General features: G+C 40.5%; 2 protein-coding genes across 3 annotated transcripts; both read right to left on the bottom strand.

The window, feature by feature from the left end:
* Positions 1 to 164: 164 nt before the first annotated feature.
* LOC308079796 (achaete-scute homolog 5-like) lies at positions 165 to 2,530 on the bottom strand. 2 transcript variants are annotated; one of them, XM_080421393.1, is made up of 3 exons: positions 2,385 to 2,530; positions 1,821 to 1,904; positions 165 to 1,564 (listed from the first exon to the last, which is right to left on the bottom strand). In XM_080421393.1, the coding sequence occupies exons 1-3, from the start codon at positions 2,409 to 2,411 to the stop codon at positions 1,010 to 1,012; spliced, it is 666 nt and encodes a 221-aa protein (XP_080277519.1). In that variant the 5' UTR covers positions 2,412 to 2,530; the 3' UTR covers positions 165 to 1,009. The 2 variants fall into 2 exon arrangements, with proteins under 2 accessions (XP_080277519.1, XP_080277518.1); XM_080421392.1 differs by having other exon boundaries at positions 1,821 to 1,926; positions 2,395 to 2,530.
* A 1,407-nt stretch (positions 2,531 to 3,937) lies between these two features.
* prdm4 (PR domain containing 4) lies at positions 3,938 to 24,681 on the bottom strand. The gene is made up of 17 exons (XM_080421003.1): positions 24,640 to 24,681; positions 23,595 to 23,649; positions 22,602 to 22,717; positions 21,985 to 22,173; positions 21,228 to 21,397; positions 20,707 to 20,807; positions 19,989 to 20,065; positions 18,862 to 19,085; positions 18,061 to 18,244; positions 15,289 to 15,438; positions 13,593 to 13,711; positions 12,726 to 12,811; positions 11,458 to 11,585; positions 9,948 to 10,125; positions 8,492 to 8,850; positions 7,417 to 7,585; positions 3,938 to 6,194 (listed from the first exon to the last, which is right to left on the bottom strand). The coding sequence occupies exons 3-17, from the start codon at positions 22,714 to 22,716 to the stop codon at positions 5,810 to 5,812; spliced, it is 2,634 nt and encodes an 877-aa protein (XP_080277129.1). The 5' UTR covers position 22,717; positions 23,595 to 23,649; positions 24,640 to 24,681; the 3' UTR covers positions 3,938 to 5,809.
* Positions 24,682 to 25,333: the final 652 nt, after the last annotated feature.

Here is a 25,333-nt window from a genome sequence, read left to right as displayed (position 1 = left end):
TGAAGGTGAAACGAGGACAAAACAACTGGTTCATAAATCAAATGCATCATATGTTTTAGTTATTGACATTTCATAACTCTGACAATAGAATAAAACACTGCCAAATAAAGCATCTGTAGGCAAAGTTGGAGAGTGGTGTCATTTACATGACAGATGCCTTGAGTTGTTTGAGAACATTCCTTAAAGTAGTCAATGTTTCAATAACAGGGATTAAACAGTGGTTCTTGTAAGATTAACCAAACACTTGTTTATTTTTGTATCGGTCTTTGACCAACAATATATCTGTCACATGATTGTTGTGTCATCACTGTGTACAGTATCATGACTTTTTGTGTATTTCAGGATGTCCTAAACATTAAACTGATTACTAAATTACTTCGCTAGGCATTACATTTTGGAGACTGAAAATTATTATTTCAAAACTACATATTTATTAATACACATTAATACATTGTACCTTTACAGTTTGGGGGTTATTTCACTGTACAAAAATAAAATAAAATCCTGTAGCACTGTTTCTCAATGTTGCGTCCGGGACCACCAGGGGTCCCAAATGCAACCTTACGGGTCTGTAACTCTGAGAGTGTACACATGGAACCAAATGGACCCTTACAATTTAGGCATTTAGCAGACGCTCTTAATCCAAAGCGATTTACAATAAGCAAGGACAACACAAGGTAATGCATCAAATGCATAGAAATAGTCATCTAGGATCATCGGTAAACCATCATCAGTCTAACAGTAGAATATTAAACAAAATCAATAATCTGTACATTGAACTATACACACTATAGGATGCCAGGTCAACAATGACCTGGCATCTGTCTACATAACATGCTATCTAAATTACATTTGAGTTCTGAAATTATGCCCCAACCAGACCCGACGTTTTCGGGCGCCATGGAAAAAAGATTAAAAAGTTTTATGAACAACTGAACATGTGAAGTTGCCATTACTATTATATGTTCGTTCTCTCACACTGCTATAGTTTGAGCTGTTTCACAGTGTTTTAATAAGCATTTTCTCCACAGTCGCTGAGACTAGTTTTGGACTCTCCATCACTATTGCATTCTGTCCTCTGTGGCACAGGCGTGCGGTTGCGTGCGTCTCCGAGCGACGTCTCCATGGCGCCGGCGGACACGCTCAAGTCCAGCAGGCTCTGGAGGTGTTTGATGTAGTCGATGGCCGCCCGCAGAGTCTCCACCTTGCTGAGCCTCTTGTCCTCCAGCTCCTGCGGGAGGTGCTCTCGGAGACGCGCGTAGCCCTCGTTGACGCAGCGCACCCGGTGGCGCTCCCGCTCGTTCCTCTTCCGAATGAACGCGGGCTCCAAAGAGTAGTCCAGCACGCCCAGGTGTCCGTGGAAGCCGGGGAAGTAGGCCAGGCGGCCCGCGGCGAGCCTCTGGCCGTGGACAGAGTCCAGGTGGCCGTGCGTGGGGTCCAGGTAGGCCGCGTGGAGATGGAAGGACAGCGGGAGTCCGTCGGCGTAGGATACCGTGTCCAGACGTCCCGGTTTGGCCGCGAGCGTCCGGGTTTCGAGCTGGCCGTCCCGAGTCCCAACAAATATCTGTAAAACAATAACAAATCTCCTGGTTTTCAACATTCACAAACACATTGCCCCGGTTCCCACCTCAATTAAAATGATACATCAATGTTTAACATCTTCTGTTGACAGGTGCAGGCACAAGCAAATGTTTTGTCCCCCATCCTGATGAAAATGCCAGACGGAAATAAAAACATTTCAATTCAAAACAATGTAAAAAAAAAACAGTGGCAATAGCAGATCTACAAGTTCATCTTGGTGTTTAAAAAATAATGGTCACCCTAGTGTAGGCGGCTCTGCAGGGATCCATGGAGAGGTCGTCGTAGGCCAGTGGTCGTGCGTATGGCATTCGATCTATTACGTCCTCGTCAAGGTGAGACATCATTCTAAAGATAGAGAAAGTGGTTCATTGATTCATTGGTGAGAAAGTTGAGGGGGGGGGAGTAGGGCTGCAACCATTAATCGAACAAATCCATTTCATTGATTATAAAAAATTATCAATATTCGATCATTTAAGAAAATAATTCATTAATAATTGATCCCTATTTTACACATATCATTAATATGCAAAAAGTTTGAAAATGTTTATTTATTACATTTTTATTTGTGAAAATAGCCACTCTACAAGCCAGCTATTTTCACTATTTTTGCAGGACACCATCGTGCGACGAAGTATAAAATGGCACTTAAGTAGTTCATCAATTTGTTGATATATAAAATATACATGTATATAAAACATGCTTCTCGATTATTCAATTAATTAAAAAAGTAATTGATAGAATAATCCTCAAGAAAATAATCCATATTTGCAGCCCTAAAACAATGTGGCTGATCGTTATTTTACCAAAACGTACCTGTTCACATGCCACATAGCCTCTAATCATCTTGTTTTTCCTCTGTGTATCGGTTTCTCCCCTTAGTTTCCTTTGCTTTATAGCCTTAACATTCCTGACGTGTGTACCTCTCCACAGGTTAACGTTAATCTCAACAACGGCACGTGCAGCTGACTTTGTGTCAGTCGAGCTGAAGTTCAGTGTGGTTATACTGCAGGAGTCGGTGGGTGGGAGATGTGCTGCAGGCTGTAGCCCGGCCCTCTGAGATCCGAGTGCTGATATGATTCTCATAGCCTGTATGCAATCCCTGTCTGCACACACAGCATACTGTGACATACTGTAGCTGTAGGTAGGAACATTGCACATATTCATTTATATTATGAGGTGAAAAAAACAATGTTTAATACTATTATTACACGTTTATTTTATTTCATTATCCAAGTTAATTACTATTATCATTATTACTATAACCATCATTATTGTAATTATGGTGCGTATTATTGTCTGTCCGTTTGTCTGTTTTTTTGTTTTGTTTTATTTTTTGTCTTTACTGTCTTTTTTCTTGTTATGACCTTGGTGGGGGTGGGAGGGTTGGGGAAATAAGATGTCGGTTACAGTACAATGTACATGTATGTTTATTGTCTGTTGAGCTTGTAGATCGGCTATTTTCACAATGCTTGTCTCTTTCTTATGTAATATTTGACAATTTGTTCAATTTGGTATTAAACTATTAAATGTGCAGATACCCTGTAAGTAAACAATGTTGCACATTAAGCTCATTTGGGGACCCCCCAAAATAATTTGGGGACCCCCAGTTTGTAAACCACTGGGGGTCTCACCGGTTGGCCAACTAATTGGCAAAACTCTAAGGTATTAAAGATAACGTTAATATTAATCTTTAAAAATGTCTTTTTTTCTTTACAACTGGGACAATGGGAGTTTTCATTGTGATACCGATAAATAGGAACTTAATGTTAGTTCCATAGATCCAAGCAGGAACACTTCCAATTGATTGATCATTAAAGGGGTAGTTCACCCAAAAATGTACTTATTGTCTATCAATTGCTCCCCTTATGAAGCCCTGAATTCATGGAGATGTTTTGTTTTTGTCGAATTCCTAAGCCAATAATTTGATGACGGGGTCATCGGTCAATAGGAGAATCAGTAGGAGACTCTTTGAGTCCTCCTTTAGAATGAACATCCACCCATCTGACCACCTAACGCGGCAGCCAAATGGATGGTCCGCGAACACTTTTGAGATTTTTAAGAAAAGGTTGAGAGTAAGGGGGTGCCATGCACTTGATTACCTTGTATTGCCAATACAAGGTAATCAAGTGCATGGCACCCCCTTACCTTCAGGACAGGATCCACCCCAACACTTAGATCAGCTAACACAGGGAAGAGTCATTTCTCCCCCCAGGCTCCCAGGCTGTGGAATGACCCCCCCCCCCCCCTTTTTTTTCTTTTTTTTTTTAAAGGCACAAAATATGATTCATGATTAAATACAGGACATATAATTTATTCAATATGTGTAAACAAAACCCCAAAAATCCATATTCTTACTCTGTTAAGAACATGGCAATTATGCCGCTGATTTGCAAATAAATCAATATTGCCAGGCATTCACTCTGCTGTAACAGTGAATAAAGAAAAAAACAATAATTATATAAAGAAGATAGCTTATTTTAACATCAATAACATGACGAGTCTTGTTATTACTGGGTCTTTAAAAAAGACAACTGTATATCAGAACTTAAAGTCATACAGTATACTTACTGTGTAACATTCATTTTAGTAGTGTTTTTGGCGACACTTCTCATAGCTCTGTGTCATTAATGCATTTGTCTATTATGGACAGCTCAAAAAAGAATGCTACAGGTTCCTAGCGCCCGACGACATTTTGTACCGTAACAACAAGTTGTCCGAAACGCTATTTATTAACGTTAAAGACATTTCTGGCACATTTCTAGGCCTATGTCTTTTTGCCGCGAGTGTCTGCCTCAGACAGAATAACAAATACTAATAGTGTTTAGAGGAGTTGTCAAAAACACATTTATGTGGAAAGATTATATATTCTGTAAATATATATGTGTTACAGTACATATGAGAAACCAGTACAAGTGAGAAAAAAGGAACGGGGGCGCCCAGCAGGTCCTGTCGGCCCCAGTTTCCCCAAAACGGGCGCTCCCCGCTCCGTTTTTCTCACTTGTACTGGTTTCCCACATGTATTGTAACATAAGTATATACACAGTATATAAACCTTAAAAATACAAATCTTTAATTTAATTAAAAAAGTTACACTCAGTATGACTTTAAGACCACAATACAGTAGCATATCTATTGGCTTATACAGGAACAATTATCTTAAAAGCATGGAGAGGCTGAAACCTGCTCACACCACCACATCAAGACACACTGAGAGCTTGTAGATCGGCTATTTTTCCAGAACGATTGCCTATTTTCGGGTGGGCTGTTTGGTTATTTTCATCTACTATGACAGGTCCAGAATAGGGATGCTAAGGTTCGGCAACTCACCGAAAATATGTCAAAACCGACATTTAGCAATAACCGGCTTAATCTTGCTCATGTAATGTAGGTTAATGGAATAATCGAGAACCATTTTTTTTTTCTTTTATACTTTTTTGTATTTCTTATATCAACGAATCGATACAAGAATCTGAAGTAGATTTTTTTTATAATCAACTAAATCTATTAGTCCGAAGAACCACTTAACCCTGTATTATGCTTCACTGTATAATGGTGGCGTACAAAAATAGATTAAATAGCCGATCTACAAGCTCGTCGTATCGCGACGCGTCAAGAGCTTGTAGATCTGCAATTTTCACTACATACAGATGTGTTCTAATAATCGTTCACTAATCGCAATCGAGGCAAAAGTAATGAAATAATTGTGAGAATTCATATCGCCCAGCCCTAGTTCATGTGGTTAAAAAAACAAACCAAAAGTGTCAATTGTTCAGATGAATCTTCGTTAATAATAGTTCATTCATTTGGCAATGTAAGTGAAACAAAGGGACAACGCAGTCGTACAAAAGTCAATAAATAAAACCTCTCCAGAGGCACAGTGTGTGTGTGGTCCAGTGGTTCTCAAAGTGGGGTCCAGGGACCCCCAGGGGTCCTTTGAGGGGGTTCCAGGGGGTCCACAGCAAAATTAGTTAAATCACTTTAACCTTATTTCCTACTTAGGTTTTTTTCGAAAATAGCAGACCTACAGGCTCGCAGGTCTGCTAATGTCGGAGAAAAAAGGAACATTTTTTGAATAATTCGGAATAATGTACTAAAATGTACACGCATCTTCTCTTATCTTATGGGGGTACCTGACACAAAATCTTTTCAGATGGGGGTCCGCGGCCAAATGCATATCAATTTGGGGAGGTACTTGACATGAAAATATTTTGAGAACCACTGGTGTAAGTCAATGTGGTGGCGACAGCGACTTTTCAGAACCATATCCCCCCACGTCTAAGCCACAGTCCTCATTGCTGGCCGAATCGACAAGTCCCTCCACCCCTCCGCCTCTTCTGCCATCTTCCTCCTCTTCCTCTTCTTCCTCCTCCTCCTCATCTTCCTCCTCCTCCTCCTCCTCGTCCAGTCCTTTCCGGGACCCCCCCCTCTCCCTCTCGGCCTTGGGGCCCTTGCATATTTTGAGGTGGCGAGTGAGGTGGTACTTGGTGAGGAAGGCCTTGTGGCACTTCTCGCACACGAAGTCTCGGCGGCCCTCGTGAGAGTTTATGTGCTTCTTCAGGTGGTTGGTCTTCAGGAAGAACTTGTCGCACTTGGGGCACTGGATTCGACGCTCGCTGATGGGGGGGAGGGGGTTGAGAAGGGAGAAAAGGAAAAGTTCTTACCATTACAACCAAGATATCGTCGCTGTCGGGTGGAAACCTTGTATGTCCAAAACGTGTTACTTTTCAGGAAGTAGCGAAAATAGCAGATGTATCATGACGCATTGTGAGCTTATAGATTGCCTATTTTGGCTACTAATGCTACACTGTCATACAACAAACCGGCGCTACTTTTGAAAATGTTTGTCGCCTATCAATTTATCGCCTTATATTCACCCCTATTTATTATTTTATAAAAATATGTAATCTTTTATAATAAGTGATTCTTTTGATTAATTGTTGTAGCCCTACTCGAATCCCACTTGTTCGTGTTACCAAAATAAGAAATGTCACACAAGTAGCAAAAATAGCAAATAGCACTGCAACGCGTTGTGAGCTACTTTTGCTATTTTTGCAATGTTTTGAACGTGAAAATGAAAAGTGTTAACAAGCTTGTAACTAAATAATAACTACATCCATTGGAACACAGGTTCTTCTTTCGATTTCCTGAAAAGTACAGTTTTTTGACCAGCTCAGTGGCCTTGTGGTTAAGAGTGTCCACCCTGAAACTGGGAGGTCGGCGTTCGATCACCGGTCGAGTCATACCAAAGACTCTATAAAATGGGACCCAATGCCTCCCTACTTGGTAGTCAGCATCAAGGGTTGGATTGTGGGTGAGTCCCTGCGACATACTAGCGTCATGTCCAGGGGGTGTACTTGTACGTCAAACCTCCTCACGCTACAGAAACAGGAGATGATGGGCCTCATGGCTCGGCAAGGCTACTTACTTACAGTTTTTTTGACATACAGTACTAGGTTTCCACCCGACAGCGACGATTTCACAAGGGCTTGGAGCGCAAAGGACGCAAGTGGAATTTTCAGAATCTTACAGATCTTTTCATCGATTGTGATTATTTAATTAAAAACATACAAACTATTTTTTAAATACATTCCTATAAGCCTAATCTGTATACAAGTATAGATTGCTTAAAAATATTCTAAAAAACGCCTTCTAAATCCTGACCTTAGTTTTCTGAAAAGCGTCCAATATTTATTCAAAAAACAATTCATGTTACTATATACTGTATATAGAAACAACTACACACAGAGGTGTTCCCGGCTTGAAAGGTACAATAACGTATCGGTGTTCCAGGTCAAAATCTTAAATAGATTGACACCGTGAGAGAAACGAACGTACTGCGTGTGAGAGAACATGTGCTGTCTCAGGTCCTGTTTCCTGATGAAGGCCCGGTCGCAGAGGTCGCATTTGAGTTTCTCGGCGCCGGTGTGGATGACCATGTGCGAGGCCACGTGCGATTTCTGGGTGAACGACTTCTCGCAGACCGTGCACCGGTAGTTCTTCAGTCCTGTAAGCAGAAAACATAAGAATGATGTGAAGCATAGCAGTGACCTGTGATATAAATCTTGTGTTTCCCAACCTGGGGTCTGGCGCCAAAGATCAAAGGGGAGGGCGTGATGCCTTGTCTGTTTGGAGGTGGTTGGAGCCAGGTCATTTGAAATAAAATAATGCTGGACTATTTTTTACTATATAATGACCCAAAATTGGTCATTATATAGTAAAAAATAGTCCAAAATGTAGTAATTTTTCAAGATTTTTCAGAAAGTTTCAGAAATAGCGACTCACGATGTGTTGTGATGGGACGCGCTGTGAGCTTATATATCTATATTATCTATTTTATATATATCTGATATTTTCAACACTATTTTCTAGAGTCACACACAATGTTTATTATATCGTCTCTGTCAGGTGGAAACCTCATACAGTATGTTCAAAACTTTTTTCAGGATTAAAATTCTGACATAGCAAAAGTAGCAGATCAACAAGCTCAAAATGCTTTGCGCCGCGGTATGAGCTTGTGGATCTACTACTTTTGATGCTTTTGTGACGCTGTAGTAGGAGTATAGCGTCAATTTACGAAAATATTTTAACCCATTAATACCTGGAACGCATCTGTGTCACTTTAGATTTCTTTGGCTATTCAAAAATAGCAGATATACAAGCTCATAGCGCGGCACCGAGTGCCGCGCTATGAGCTTGTAGATCTGCTATTTTTGAAAAATCGTGAAAAAATATTTTTCTGATTTTTTTTCAAAAATCTGTTAGGATTTAGAAAACATTTTTAAGAATCGCCTCAGGTCTTAAAGGGTTAAAAAAAATTCAAGGTTTCTGCCCAACAGCAACAAAACAGTATATAGCGCATGTATGCATATGATGTAAGTCAGGACAGGCCTAACTGTGCGTCCATCCACACCTGTGTGAATCTTGAGGTGCATCCGGAGGTTGCTGGGGTCGCTGAAGGCCTTGCTGCAGTACTCGCACTTGTGCGGCTTCATGCCCACGTGGCCCATGAAGTGCACGTTGAGCTTGGTGGACGTGCTGAACGCGCGCGAACACATGCTACACTTGAACTTCTTCTCTCTGGCGTGGTGGTGGTGGCCGCCGGAGCCCGGGGCTCTGGAGGTGGTGCCGCCATTAGAGTTGGCGTTCCTTCCGTTACCGCCGCTGTTGCCACCGCCGTTGCCACCGCCGTTGTTGTGGGTGTGGCACGGCCAAGGGGAAGAGGAGGAGCTAGACGTCCCGTTGGTCAGTTTGTCTTCCTGGTGTGTAGGGCTGTCACAAACGATTAAGAGCGAATGTAAATATAAATGCAAATGATTGCGATTAATGATATTCATTGTGTTTTTGGCATTGAACCTTGGAAAATTCTGTTTGGCCTTTTAGGCTTTGTAAACAAAAATGGTAAAAGGCAGACGTGACAAATAACTATTATATACAAAGAAATGGCTGACAACGACCGATACCAATAATCAAAATAAATAATGTGCTATGGCCAGAACAGGCCATGCGTTTAATAAGTGTATACTTAAAGGGCAAGACCACTTTAGTAGAGGTTTGGGTTGTGCAGTTACCTTGCCATGATGTAACTCCAAAGGTGGACAAGAAATCAAAAATAATTGCTCCATCGTTTAGAAATTGATAAATTCAAAATATGCTCCTCATTGACTTACATTGTACGGTAAAACAGCTCTCAAAGTCACTCTTTTAGCACGTAAACAAACACAAACAAAGCTTATTCAGACAATATAGAGCATCACCAAACCCAGTACTGTTTGTTTTTTTAATAAAAATGTCAACTTCCTGTTGATTTTACTATGTGAAGATCCGGATCCGGCTCCGCGGATCCAGTCCGGGTTTTCTTCTTAATAAAAATAGCAAAATCAACAGGAAGTAAACATTTTTATTAAAAAATAAAACAGTACTGGGTTTGATGATGCTCTATAATGTCTGTATCAACATTGTTTGTGTTTGTTTATGTGCTAAAAGAGTGACTTTGAGAGCTGTTTTACCGTACAATGTAAGTCAATGAGGAGCATATTTAGAATTATCAATTTCTAAACAATGGAACAATTATTTTTGATTTCTTGTCCACCTTTAGAGTTACATCATGGCAAGGTAACTACACAACCCAAACCTCTACCAAAGTGGTCTTGCCCTTTAAATTTTTACTATTTAAAATCTTTTTAAATAGTGAAAATAGCTAAGCTACAAGCTCTGTAGATCGGCTATTTCCCGCTATTTTTCCAACAGATTAATTCATACAAATGAATGAAACTGTTCTGACGATTAGGCAAAAAAAAAAACAATTGCGATTATCTCAAATAACTGCGATCAAGCGATTATTATGTAGTAGTTTGTGGCAGGCATACTGGTGTGTGTGTGGCGGTGGTTGATCTTGCTGCTGAGCGTGCTCCTGCTGCTGCGCGGGGCTGTGGCTGCTGTGAGCAGGAGGCGGGTTGTGGCTGCTCAGGTGGGACTTGAGCTCGGCGAAGGAGGAGCACTCTTTGCCACACTGGCATATCTGGCCCTCGGGCACCTGAGGGACGCCTGAGGAGGGCGCGCAAAAGTGACAGGGAGCGGTCAAAATGTCAATTCTAGGGGTGCAAATAGGCAAGCGGGTAATCAAACCACTCGATTATTAACTCATTTCCTGCCAGAATTATTTCAGATTTTTTGCTGTAGACTGCCAGAGATTTTTCTTTGAAAAAAAAAATTCTCAGGAGCCGAGATACAGATTTTTTAAGTTTTAAGTTAACAATGAAGTGGATAGGAGTTTAAATCTTTGATATATCATATCTCCTTGGTCTTTGGGTCTAAAAATAAGAAAAAAACGGGAAAAAAAACAAAACTTTTTTTTTTAAATAGAACGCAGATCTGCGTCTTTGGCAGCCAGGCGAGAAATTAAATAGAACGCAGATATGCGTCTTTGGCAGCCAATGTGTTAAAAAATAAAATAAAATAATAATAATATAATTAATCAATCTATTTATATTTTGGGCATGTCATAAGTGAACATATTATATATATATATATTTATATTAAAAAAATTGCTAGCTCAAAATAACAAGCTGTATTAGCTTGTACATCAGCTATTTTCAACATTTTTGCACGACACCATTGTGCGACAAAGTGAATAATAAGAGCGGTTAATAGATTCATTGATGTATAAAAATATATCGAAGATTCTCGAATATTCGATTCATCGAAAAAGCAATTGATATAATAATCACTAAGAAGTGTAGCCGTGAGGGAACGTTAGCGTCGTCAAATGATGTACATTTGTACTATTATACAGGGAGTTGTACAGGAACTATACAGGTAGTACCATCCAGCTCCTGTAGCTGGTGAAAACAGTAGGGCTGCACAGATGCAACATTTCTGGCCGATATCGATAACCGATGTCAAGTTTGTCATCAACATTGATGTTATGGTCAATAACCGATATTTACCGATGTCGAATATCTGTATAAAACTAGTTCAAATGCTGTCCTTTCTGTAAAAGGCAATGCCTCTTTATTCCAGAAGTTCCAGAACTAGGGATGCACCATGTTGAAATGTTGGCCCATAACCCAACATAAACAGCTTAGTATTTTTTTATGTAAAAATGTTCCAACTTGTTGACCTTTTTGAAAGCTTCCCCAGAAAACACTGGTTGAATCTGCAGCCTTCAGTCATCACAAAAGTCTTTTTCAGCTTCACATTCAAACATAATTATTCTAAAATAATATACTGTATCGGCTAAAACCAATATATTACACCAATATTTGATACCGATCATTCATTTTAAGGCCAACACGATACCGATACAATGATCGATTAATCGTGCATCCCTAGAGAACAGAGATTGTGTGTTCTGTTCAGAGTGTGTGGCAGACGCACCCATCAGGCTGCAGTAGTCTCTGCTATAGTAGAAGACCAGCTCCTGTTCGGGGTGGATCTCTGTGGTGGTGCAGAAGAACAGCTTGCCGTTGGCAGGGTAGGCCACCAGGTTCTGCTCCTCTCGCGTCCTAAACAAACACGAGCAGAAACCTCTTATCTCCATATTTTAACTTTTTGTGGTTTTTGTCGTAAATCAACGCCCCACTTGATCATACTACAGCGTCGCACAAAAGCGTCAAAAGTACCGCCAGCTCTAAACGTGATTTGGAGCTTGACGATCTGCTGCTGTTTTTGAATTTGAATCCTGAAAAGTAACAGCTTTGAACATATGAGGTTTCCACCCGACAGAGACGATATGGCAATCTTCTACAATAAGAACTGAGCAGAACCGTGCCGTGCCATGAAACGTATTATGAAGGTTCTGGATTTGTAAACGCAAATACACACACAAAAACACAATACACTCATGCATAAAAAAAATCACACCCTGTGTGAAGTGGGCGGTGTCTTCCTAGCTAACCACAATACTGAATGGAGTCAACCAATGATGAAACACTCTTTATGATGGACAAAACCATAACTTAAAAAAAAACAATTAATGGTTTTTTTTAAGTTATGGTTGCTTATATAGGGCTATGCACATGTGTCATGTGACACTGGCCAATCACAGTCCTGAATAGATTGTGATTGGCCAATCACAGCGCAGGATAATTGTACAAATTTCCAAACCTCACTTTCAGGGGCGGTTTCACTGCCCAAGATATTTGTAAATTTTTCCAAATCTCACTTATAGGGGCGGTTTCACCGCCCAAAAACACATATTAGTCAATATATACACAAGAGAATAGAAATAATGCTCATATTTAAACAAGGAAAGGCAAAAAAATATTTAAAAAAATCACAGCCGCTCCCCCTGGAAATGTGAGTGACCTACTTTAAAGGAGTAGTTCACCCAAAAAATTACTTATTTTCTATCAATTACACACCCCATGAAGCCTAGTTTTTTTTGCATTCCTAAGCCAATAATTTGATGACTGGCTGAGTCCCCGATAGGAGCCTCCTTGATGACCGCCTCTACCGGTCATCAAATTATTGGCTTAGGAATGCGAAAAAGAAAATAAGAAAATCCATGAATTTAAGGCTTCATGGGGTGTGTAATTGATAGAAAATAAGTAGTTTTTTTGGGTGAACTACTCCTTTAAAGTAGGCCATACCAGCCCTGACACAAAATGTGGTATTTTAAAACAAAATGGTACAATCGTGCTTACCTTGCCCTACGGACGAACATCATCCAATTGCATTCATTCTCGTCGGTGGTCACAATGCAGAACTCCAGCACATTGTTGTGGTACATCTGAAACGGGAAGTACAGGACTTACTGTTTGTTTGTTATTGGGAGGTTTAACTGCAATAATGCAGGGACATGTCCCCCGTGTCCCTCTGCTTCTAACCCCCTTAACCAAACAGACACACGTTGGTCATTGCAGGGATCGAACCAGGGAACGTTTGGTTACACGACATCAGTGGTGGAAAGTAACTAAGTACATTTACTTAAGTACTGTACTTAAGTAACATTTTGAGGTATTTGTACTTTACTTGAGTATTTCCAATTTCCAATACTTTTACTTCTACTCCACTACATCTCAGAGGCAAATATTGTACTTTTACTCCACTACATGCACTTGAAAACTTTAGTTACTAGTTACTTTTCAGATATAAATTATGATATAATGAAACATACACTAACCACTTTAAACCTATTTTAAACCTAGGCTATTTGAAAATAGCAGCTCTACAAGCTCACAACGCGTCGCGATGCGACGCGTTGTGAGCTTGTAGATCGGCTATTTTCAAATATTTAGTACTTTTACTTTTGGTACTTTTGGTACATTTTGATGCCAATACTTTTGTACTTTTACTCAAGTAAATTTTGTATTCTGGACTTTTACTTGTAACAGAGTATTTTTATATTGCAGTATTGGTACTTTTACTTAGTAAAGAATTTGAGTACTTTTTCCACCACTGCACGACATACACTCTGTCCACTAATCATTATTTTCATCTACTGTATATTCTGTCTTACCTGGGCAGATACACAACACGTTGCAGTTTGTACACAAGCCTGTTGGACTAACCTTCCATATCTGCGGCGTGTCTTTCTCTGGCCAATCGGAAAGAACCACGTTGCTACAGTGCTGCCCAACCATTGGTCCGAAGCAGGTCCTAGGAGAAATGATGTCCCGTGCGAACACGCCTGACAAAAAGCATCACAAAGAACACCCAGTTAGACCTCACAAAGCTGAGCTGTTTTTTCTTCTTCAGCCTAGTCATCTAACCCAGGGGTTTTCAACAGATTTTGACCCAGGGACCACCATCCTGACTAAGAGCAACCTGGGGACCACCACTATTGTGCGTGGTGGGTCCATCATAGACCCACCCCACTTTTTTCCCGATATCCAATATTCCGATATTGTCCAACTCCTAATTTCCGATACCGATATCAACCGATACCGATATATGCGGGCTTTTTCACCAAAAGTCAACTAATTGTCAGGAACATCACATATCTAATCAAATAAAATAGCTATAATATCAACATAATATCTAAAAAAAAATACAGTGATTTTGTTTGTTTTCAATGAAGTGAGTCCTGCCTGTGACTCAATGGTGAGTCCAACTAATCTTAGATTAGATGTTGGCCTATTTGACAGTGCAAAAGGCAGCATAATTGCTTTTATGCCTATAACATTAACAAGAGTCAACAAGTGTCAGCTGGACACAGACACACACACCTGCCCTCTGCAGTGCTCAAAATTTCTCGGCAAAAGCCCTTGAATATGATGGAATATGATTAAGGATTACTGTGATTATGGAAAGATCACATTTCATATCACACACACTATACAGTGAGGACTCCTGAAACTTATTAAAAGCAAACCATTTAAAAAAAGTTTTTTTTTAATTTTTATTCTGAATGCATGGCCAGGGACTACCTGCAATACCTCCGCGGACCACCGGTTGAAAACCCCTGATCTAACCGGTCCTACAACCAAACTGACCTAAATTTAAATACAGCATAACGTCTCTGTCGGGTGGAAACCTCATATGTTCAAAACTGCACATTTTCAGGATTAAAATTCTAAAGTAGCAAGAGTAGCAGATCGACAAGCTCAAAATGTGCCTCTTTGCACAGCGTTTCGAGCTTGTAGATCTGCTACTTTTGATGCTTTTGTGTGATGCTGTAGATTAGAACGATCAAGCAGGGCCTTACTAAAAACACAAAAAGTTAACCCATTAAGACCTGGAACTGTGTCATTTTTAGATTTGAGCTAAAAAGCATTATTTTACACTTTGGGCTATTCAAAAATAGCAGATATACAAGCTCATACCGAGTGCCGCGCTACGAGCTTGTAGATCTGCTATTTTTGAAAAATCGTGAAAATGTGTGCAAATCTTTGAATATATATATTTTTAAAGCGAACATTTTGAACTCAAATCTTTGCTTCTGGGGGGTCCCTGGAACAAGATATTTTGACTGGGGTCTGCGGCCAAATACATATAATTTTGGGGGTCCTTGACATGAAAAAGATTGAGCACCACTGATATAGAAACATACGTTTCTCAGAAAACTGTTGGGATTTAGGAGACATGTGGAATCGGCTTCAGGTCTCAATGGGTTAAAATATGGAGCTAGGAGGTTTCTGCCCGACGGCGACAAAGTACTAATCAGGCTCAAGTGGTTCATATAAAGCCCCTCCAGCTCCAATGTATCCTGAATGGTTTGCCACATTATTTCCTATGTGTTTCAGACCTGCTGTGGTGTGGTCTTACCGAGCGGCTCGTCGGCCACTGAGATGCGGAGGCAGAGCAGACGGGGCAGAGAGAGGCGGGCCCGGCTCTGGATGGGCGCGTCGGGGATGAAGGTGACCGGGCCGTGCTCCGGACAGTCTGAGGTATACGAGCGCTCGCACAGAGTGCACCCTGGGGGGGGAAAGAAATCACAGACAGGCACGTCTTGAGTTTAGCTCAGTGTCAAGGAACCCCCGTAAGAGAGGTTTTGATTCTACAAATGCCTTCTAAATAAGTGGTTCTTGAACTTTTTCGTGCGAAGGACCCCCACATTAATATGTATTTGTGCCAGAGGACCCCCACCCCTGAGTTAGTCTGCTCTTACAGATGGCATAGATGAGTTAGTCTACTCTGTCTCTTACAGATGGTATAGATGAGTTAGTCTGTCTCTTACAGATGGCATAGATGAGTTAGTCTACTCTGTCTCTTACAGATGTTATAGATGAGTTAGTCTGTCTCTTACAGATGGCATAGATGAGTTAGTCTACTCTGTCTCTTACAGATGTTATAGATGAGTTAGTCTGTCTCTTACAGATGGTATAGATGAGTTAGTCTACTCTGTCTCTTACAGATGGTATAGATGAGTTAGTCTGTCTCTTACAGATGGTATAGATGAGTTAGTCTGTCTCTTACAGATGGTATAGATGAGTTAGTCTACTCTGTCTCTTACAGATGTTATAGATGAGTTAGTCTGTCTCTTACAGATGGTATAGATGAGTTAGTCTACTCTGTCTCTTACAGATGTTATAGATGAGTTAGTCTGTCTCTTACAGATGGTATAGATGAGTTAGTCTGTCTTACAGATGGTATGGATGAGTTAGTCTGTCTCTTACAGATGGTATAGATGAGTTAGTCTACTCTGTCTCTTACAGATGTTATAGATGAGTTAGTCTGTCTCTTACAGATGGTATAGATGAGTTAGTCTACTCTGTCTCTTACAGATGTTATAGATGAGTTAGTCTGTCTCTTACAGATGGTATAGATGAGTTAGTCTGTCTTACAGATGGTATAGATGAGTTAGTCTGTCTTACAGATGGTATGGATGAGTTAGTCTGTCTCTTACAGATGGTATAGATGAGTTAGTCTGTCTTACAGATGGTATGGATGAGTTAGTCTGTCTCTTACAGATGGTATAGATGAGTTAGTCTGTCTTACAGATGGTATAGATGAGTTAGTCTGTCTCTTACAGATGGTATAGATGAGTTTGTCTGTCTCTTACAGATGGTATAGATGAGTTTGTCTGTCTCTTACAGATAGAGCCATATGAAATCCGTTTTATTTTTTTCCCAATTCCGTTTTATTTTTTCCCAAATTCTGTTTTTTCCATTTTAATATTTCTGAATTCTGTATTTTGCTTTTTATGCTCATTTTTACCATAAAAAAAAGTGTCTGGTAAGTGGAAATGAATAAATGTCCACAATTTAATAAGATATAACAGTCCATACATGTCTTGAGTTAGTCTGTCTCTTACAGATGGTATAGATGAGTTAGTCTGTCTCTTACAGATGGCATAGATGAGTTAGTCTACTCTGTCTCTTACAGATGTTATAGATGAGTTAGTCTGTCTCTTACAGATGGCATAGATGAGTTAGTCTACTCTGTCTCTTACAGATGTTATAGATGAGTTAGTCTGTCTCTTACAGATGGTATAGATGAGTTAGTCTACTCTGTCTCTTACAGATGTTATAGATGAGTTAGTCTGTCTCTTACAGATGTTATAGATGAGTTAGTCTACTCTGTCTCTTACAGATGTTATAGATGAGTTAGTCTACTCTGTCTCTTACAGATGTTATAGATGAGTTAGTCTGTCTCTTACAGATGGTATAGATGAGTTAGTCTGTCTTACAGATGGTATGGATGAGTTAGTCTGTCTCTTACAGATGGTATAGATGAGTTAGTCTGTCTTACAGATGGTATGGATGAGTTAGTCTGTCTCTTACAGATGGTATAGATGAGTTAGTCTGTCTTACAGATGGTATGGATGAGTTAGTCTGTCTCTTACAGATGGTATAGATGAGTTAGTCTGTCTTACAGATGGTATAGATGAGTTAGTCTGTCTCTTACAGATGGTATAGATGAGTTTGTCTGTCTCTTACAGATGGTATAGATGAGTTTGTCTGTCTCTTACAGATAGAGCCATATGAAATCCGTTTTATTTTTTTCCCAATTCCGTTTTATTTTTTCCCAAATTCTGTTTTTTCCATTTTAATATTTCTGAATTCTGTATTTTGCTTTTTATGCTCATTTTTACCATAAAAAAAAGTGTCTGGTAAGTGGAAATGAATAAATGTCCACAATTTAATAAGATATAACAGTCCATACATGTCTCTGAAAGAATACGCAAAAATGTTACCCAAAATAATTCGGTCTGAGCATGCGCAAAATGGCGTCGCCCATGTATTATTATCATTTCTATCGTCTTTTTAAGACGATTTCTACGTGGATTTTATTGTTATAAAGTAGGATGTGGCCATGCATAATGGTGGTGTCCCGTGGATTTGTAAAAATTCGCGGTAAAAAAATATATTTTACCGCGAATATTTTTTATATTCCAAATTCTGCAATATTCCGTTTTTTATTCCAATTCCATTTTTATTGGTAATTTCCGCGATTCCGTCCGCGATTCCGTTAACATGGATTTCATATGGCTCTACTTACAGATGGTATAGATGAGTTAGTCTGTCTCTTACAGATGGTATAGATGAGTTAGTCTGTCTCTTACAGATGGTATAGATGAGTTAGTCTGTCTCTTACAGATGGTATAGGCGGGGACCATGTTCTCCTTGTTGGAGCTGGAGTCCTCTAGCTGCAGGCTGGAGTTGACCAGCACCAGGTTGCTCTCCGGCCCCAGGGACACCTCGGCCGTGATGGGGGACACGTTGACCACCTCCAGGCCCATGCCCGCATGCCCGTGGAGGGACACCGGTTCCAGCTGGCCCTGCATGCGCATAGTAGGGTTGTCACCATGAAGACAGTTGGCTTGACGATTAATTGTCACACAAATTATTTGCGATTAACGATTCAACCCATTAAGACCTGGATCTGTGTCATTTTCAGATTTGAGCTAAAAAGCATTATTTTACACTTTGGCTATTCAAAAATAGCAGATATACAAGCTCATAGCGCGGCACCGAGTGCCGCGCTACGAGCTTGTAGATCTGCTATTTTTGAAAAATCGTGAAAATGTGTGCAAATCTTTGAATATATATATTTTTTTAAAGCGAACATTTTTAACTCAAATCTTTGCTTCTGGGGGTCCCTGGAACAAAATATTTTGATGGGGGTCCGCAGCCAAATACATATCATTTTGGGGGTCCTGGACATGAAAAAGATTGAGCACCACTGATATAGAAACAAACGTTTTTCAGAAAACTGTTGAGATTTAGGAGACATGTAGAATCGGCTTCAGGTCTCACTTAATTGTGTTTCTGGCACTTGTACATCTGCTATTTACGCTATTTTTGAAAATGTTTGAAAATGAATGTAAAATTTTTTCAACAGATAAATGTATACAGATGAATGGAAGCGATTATGTAATAATTGTGAGAGGCCTACCTGCGCGACCATGGAGCCCGTAAGCACCACGCTGACCACGCCCCTGGCAGTGTGGAGCTGCTCCTGCACCGCACCGGGGGCGTTGCCCCGGCCCCCCATGTGCTCCGGCTCCATCACCACGGGCAGCTCCAGGACGGGGGGTCCGCCGTGGAGGGGGGGCATCACGCCGGAGGACGTGCCCACCCCGGCCATGCCCTCGTGGGGCTGGGGGGGCCTCCCTCCGCCTAGGGTTGTCGTGACATTTTAGTTGATGACTAAATTGCCACACAAATAATGATTAACCATTTCAATGTGCTTTTGGCATTGGACTTTTGAACATACTGTATACATTTTTTTTGCTTTGTAAACAATAATTGCACAGGTGAGATGACAAACAACTTAAAGAGGTGGTGCCATGTTTTTGCACTTTTTCTGTTTTTCATGTGTCTATGAGGTTGATAGAACTTCATTAAGCCCCCCGGTGGTGTTTTTATGGTGTTTTATGTCTTCTCTGACTATTTGGAGTTTCTTCCTGGAGGCTGAAACCTTGAGGGTCAAACGTGCCAATAGAGAAACAGCACTTTAGTGACATCACAAAGCCCACACCCTCCCCCTCATTATCATAACACAACAGGTGTGGGCATGAGGAGGAGGAGGGACTAGGACAGGTGGGTGGTGCTAAGGTGGTGGAGGAGGTGCTAAGGTGAGAACCAGGTATACTTAATGCACTGGTGGGTGTGTCTACATACAAACAACATTTTAACACTTACTGTACACTTTTTTTTGTTGAAAAAAATCCTTACATAATAATAATACCTTATGAACAGGTTTTAGGGTTGAAAAATATCATGGCACTCCATCTTTAAATACCAAACAATTACTGACAACGACCGGTACCAACAATCAAAAAGAATAATGTACTATGGTCCAAACAGGCCATATACTCAATAACTAAAAACAAGATAGCGGAAATAGCCGATCAACAAGCTCAACAATGTGTCACATTGCAGGGTGTTGTGAGCTTGTAGATTATGCTATTCTTATTTCTGCTTTTTTTTTTTTTTTTTTGGAACATTTTTCAACAGAAAAAAGATTATCTCCATTAATGGTGATAAGGCGATCATGCAACCATTATGACAAGCCTTTACCTCCGCCCAGCTGCTGTTGGGGGTCGGAGACCGTCACCACACACACGCCTTCCATGTTGGCCAGGTCCTCGCCCATCCTGTCAAGGGGACCAAGGATATTAGAAACCAGTGGTTCTCAAACTTTTAAAAAGGACCCCCATAACCATTGGGGGCCCAAAAAATATCTTAAAACTAAAAAACGTAACAATAAAGCATTTTCACAAAATACTTTTCACTAACCATCCCACTTTAACCCATTGAGACCTGAAGCCGATTCTACACGTCTCCTAAATCTCAACAGTTTTCTGAAAAACCTATGTTTCTATATCAGTGGTGCTCAATCTTTTTCATGTCAAGGACCCCCAGAATGATATGTATTTGGCCGCGGACCCCCATCAAAATATTTTGTTCCAGGGACCCCCCAGAAGCAACGATTTGAGTTAAAAATGTTCGCTTTAAAAATATATATTCAAAGATTTGCACACATTTTCATGATTTTTCAAAAATAGCAGATCTACAAGCTCGTAGCGCGGCACTCGGTGCCGCGCTATGAGCTTGTAGATCTGCTATTTTTGAATAGCCCAAAGTGTAAAATAATGCTTTTTAGCTCAAATCTAAAAATGACACAGTTCCAGGTCTTAATGGGTTAAAAACAAATGTAAACAAATTTAAATGTATAATCGTAATGTCAAAACTAAGTACAAATAAAAAACCAATGAAAATTCTAAACGATAATAACCTGTCAGGGGACATGGGGCTGCTGACGCGGGACTCCATGGCCAGGCCTGCAGGGTCTAGCTCGTGAGCGCCGCCCTGGTGGAGGTCCCCCTGGCTGCTGACCTATGGTAGACCACATGAACCTTATTAGGGGAGCAACAGTTTATTGACATAATCAATATAATCAATTATTTTAAAAATTATAAAAATCTATAAAAAATGTTTGCACAATCATCCGAATGGTTTCCATTCATCTGTATGTAAAAAATTGCAGAAATAATAGATCTACAGGCGTGAGCTTGTAGATCGGCTATCTCCACAATTTATTTTGTGTACATTTGGAAAGTACAAAGTACATTATTATACATCTACAAATACATCTAATCTTGGGGTTCCTTGACATGAAAAAGTTTGAGAACCACCGACATAGAAACATAAGTTTTCCAGAAACTGTTAAGAATTAGAAGACTATTAGAATGGGCCTCAGGTCTTAATGGGTTAATGGTCCAGTAAAATGCCATGATGGTGACAGTGAGCCCCTACCTGTCGAGCGTCCAGGGGCACCAGGCCCTGTTCCAGCGGCCCCCCGGGGCCACTGTAGGGGTCCATGCCTGAGGGGTTGTTGCTCGACACAGACAGGGTGCCGTCCATGTTGAGGCTGCTGGGATGGATGTACTGAGGTGGAGGCCGGTCCGCCAGATAGGACAATATACCTTCCCCGGGACAGAGACAAGAGACACGGCGTGACAAAGAGTAGGATACCGTTTGCTAGGGGGTGCAAATAGTTAACCACTTTAACCGGAGTCCCTCAGGGCTCAATGCTAGTATCTTCTGTTATTGTGGGGAAAGCTTTCGCTGAAAATAGCAGATCGACAAACCCACAACGCGACGTGCTGCGTCGCGTTGTGATGCTGGGGTTTAAGTGGTTAATCAAAATATTATATTTAAAATATATGTAAATAAATAAATAGTTTTAATGAAATAATTGCATCATGAGCTTGTAGATCGGCTATGTTTGGTATTTTTCAATTTCTCAAAAGTCAAAGTAAGCGGTAGATTATTATCGCTAAGAAAATAATCGCTGGTTGCAGCTCTAATAGTTTACTATAAACGCTGTGCTTGTATCATTTGTCTACAAATCTCCAAAAATAGCCCATCTACAAGCCTGATGCTTGTAGATCTACTATTTTCACTATTTTGGAACGTTTTTTAAACGTTCCGCTTATAGTGCCCAAATAACATGCCCAAAGTAGGGATCAAATAGGGACTTCACTTCGATGAAGTGTGGCACTCCCCATACCTGGCAGTATGTGTCTGAAGTAGCTGCTCTCCAGGTGGGGGTATGGAGGTGGGGGCAGGGAGTAGTTCCTCTCCGGCAGACCACACATCACCCCCCTGTCCCCCAGGGGACCCATGGGCAGCATGAGGGACAGCGCTGAGGGCAGAGACCCCAGGGAAGGACCCAGGCCGGGGATGGTCACCGGCATGCCTGCAAAGAGTTGACACCAAGGAATAAATAACACAGTGGGTGGAAAGGGACGAAGTGCATTTACTCAAGTACTGAACGTGAGTACAGTTTTGAGGTAATTAAGGGAATAAGTGGGGTCCGGGGACCCCCATGGGGTGTTCGAGGGGGGAATATAAATGTAATATTTCTGAAACATTTTCTGAAACACAAATTTTGTATGGGCTTCCTGGCACAGAATATTTTCAGATCGGGGTCCACGGCCAAAATACAAAAATACAAATTAATTTGGGGGTCCCTTGACATCAAAAGGATTGAGAACCACTGGCCTGACGCGTGTCAAACTGGGGGGTCCTTGAAATGAAAAAGGGTGGAGAGAACCAGCGTCAGACGGAGCCACGCTGTAAAAAAGGCAAAAGGGCCGACCATGCCAAGATAAGAGCCTTCCTTACCTGGCGTGGGGAGGGGGTTGTGTGTGGGGGAGGTGGGCAGACCCAGGTGGCTGGCGCTCACAGAGGGTACGCTGAGCTGGTCCATGCCCACAGGACTCAGATTCATGTCGTTCATTCTGGAGAGAGAGGAAGGGGTTCAAGGTTTAAAGGGATAGTTCACCCCCCCCAAAAAAAGAAAATCTATCAGGATATTTTTTTGTTTTTTTTCGCATTCCTAAGCCAATAATTTGATGACCAGCGGACTGGTAGGCAGTGGTTCCAGTAGGAGACACAAAGGAGACTCTTTGTGTCTCCTACCGGAACCACTGCCGGTCATCAAATTATTGGCTTAGGAATGCAACAAAAACAAGTCTCCATGGGGTGACTAATCGATAGGAAAAAAAGTCATTTTGGGGGTGAACTATTCCTTTAACTTTATTTGTCAACAATACCAATAACAAAGTAAAAGGCACGTGAAATTCATTGTGCACTAAAAACCAACACAGCAGCTACAGTCTCAAGGGTTCATTAGGTTCCATTTGTACACTCTCAGAGTTACAGACCTGTAAAGGTCTATTTGGAACCCCCTCAAATAAACCAGAGGGTCCCTGGACCTCACTTTGAGAACCACTACAATAATATGTAAGCAATACTGTATGTATGGTTGAATTTGTATTTATAAAATGTTTTAATGAAGCCCAAAATGAAAAAAATAAATATATATAGGAATCGTTAAGGAATCGGACCGTTAAGAGGGAACCGTTAAAAACCCTACTCGCAACATATTTTTCAGGGTGTGACACGACGCAAAACAATGTATAAATCAGGCATAAATGTGATGTAACACAGCCACCTAAATGTATCACTAGTAACTACATTTAACGGGTTAGTTTGGTTATGTCTGTATGCTCTCTCAATTAAATGAATACTGAGAATAGTACAGTGTACCACAGTATCTGTACGGGACAGCTACAAAACATCCTGGAAAAGGAATTTGTGTCCAGCGTGAGGTACCTGGATTCAGCAACCTGTGTCCATCGACGTAAAGGGTGTATTCGAATGGCTCACCCTGCAAATAACAAACACACCTTTATAGCCAAGTACATTTTGTGCACATACAATTAAATTAAAATATTAAATTAGGGGTCCTTGACATGAACATTTGAGAACCACTGGCATAATAGGCTACTATCACCTCTGGGTGCTTCTATAAATGTGTAGCCTTGGATCAAGTCTATCATAGATGTATTTTTATCGAGTCTGACTTTTACTTTCTTATCATCGATATGCGAATGTAAAAATCAATAAAATACATCTTCAGTGGTGGTAAGTAACTAAGCACATTTACTCAAGTACTGTACTTTTGTACAATTTTGAGATATTTTTTACTTAACTGGAGTATTTCCAATTGTCTGTACTTCTACTTCACTACATCTCAGAGACACATATTATACTTTTACTCCACTATAATTATTTGAAAACTTTAGTTACTTTGTAGATCTGTATTATCATTACAAAACACACATTAACCACTTCAGCCCTAATGTACAGTACATTTCGGCCATTTGAAAATAGCAGATCTAAAACCTCACAAGCTTGTAGATCTGCTATTTTCTGCTATTTATATACATATTTTACATTTGAAAAATTGTGAAATGGGACATTCTGCATAATGAGTACTTTCTACTTTTGGTACTTTAAGTCCATTTTGATACCAATACTATTTTACTACTTTATTACTAGTACATTTTTAATTCTGGACTTTTACTAGCAACAGAGTATTTCTACATCGCAGTATTGATACTTTTACTTAAGTAAAATATATGAGTACTGTTTCCACCACTGCTTTAGTCTTGATCCAAGGCTAATACATGTGTATATCAGTCGAAATAGCACACGAATATACAAACAACCTGCAGCTAATGACCAAAACATCAAGCAGAGAGCTACTGACAGCTACACAACACACTGACATTAATGCATTAGCCTGCCTACGAGACGAATATATTCATCATATCCATTTATGAGCAGAAACATACACATGAAAACAATAACATACCAAAACAACAATGCATCTCTGAACGGGGCCATGACGCTAGTGGCTACTGAGCAGCGTTGCCAGATTGTGAGAGAAATAAGCAACCAGGTGTATGAAAACAAGCCCAAAAGAATTAAGCGGCGGGTGGCTATTTTCAAAAATATTTTTGGGGAATTTTGGAATATTCTTTGAAACATTTTTAACAACATATTAATCTGATATGGGGGTCCCTGGCACAAAATATTCTTAGATGGGGGCCCGACGGACAAGTACATATTCATCTGGGGGTCCTTGCCATGAAAATGTTTGAGAACCACTTGTTTAAACAACAATAGGAAACAAGTCCAAATAAGCAACTACGCTTTAGAAACAAGCCCAAAAAACCGCAACCCGCTACCCGCATTTCCGCAACTAACCAATATTTACAAGCCACTTTACAGAAAGACAAGCCCAAGGTCGCTTATAATAAGCGGACATGGCAACACTGCCGTTGTGCCGTGCGTCCGTCGCAAGCGAGAATGGAATCGTGGGAATTGTAGTTTATTTTTCCCCCTCTTGTGGTTCTCAAAGTCGGGACCCGACCAGCGTCCTGTCTTGAGGTGTTACACTTCCAGGGGGCCCCAATGCAGCAAAATGAGTCAATCATAAATCAATTTAACGACTTTAATCCTATTTTACATGATGGCTAATTTTGTGTTGTTATGGTTTGATAGTT

Source organism: Gymnoscopelus braueri, assembly GCF_963280865.1.
Source record: "Gymnoscopelus braueri genome assembly, chromosome: 23".
Classification (NCBI taxonomy): Eukaryota; Metazoa; Chordata; class Actinopteri; order Myctophiformes; family Myctophidae; genus Gymnoscopelus; species Gymnoscopelus braueri.
Note: the sequence above shows the minus strand (reverse complement) of the source record. Positions and strands in the feature narration are given on the sequence as shown.

Bases quoted from the DNA above. Each gene is read 5' to 3' on its own strand.
- LOC308079796 (XM_080421392.1), bottom strand. The intron at 1,565-1,820 runs GTGACCATTATT...ATTGTTTTACAG, and splicing joins GCAGAGCCGCCTACACTAGG to ATATTTGTTGGGACTCGGGA.
- prdm4 (XM_080421003.1), bottom strand. From the start codon at position 22,716: ATGAACGACATGAATCTGAGTCCTGTGGGCATGGACCAGCTCAGCGTA. The intron at 20,808-21,227 runs GTAGGGGCTCAC...GGTCTACCATAG, and splicing joins TGCCCCTGGACGCTCGACAG to GTCAGCAGCCAGGGGGACCT. The intron at 19,086-19,988 runs GTAAAGGCTTGT...CGACAACCCTAG, and splicing joins CCAACAGCAGCTGGGCGGAG to GCGGAGGGAGGCCCCCCCAG.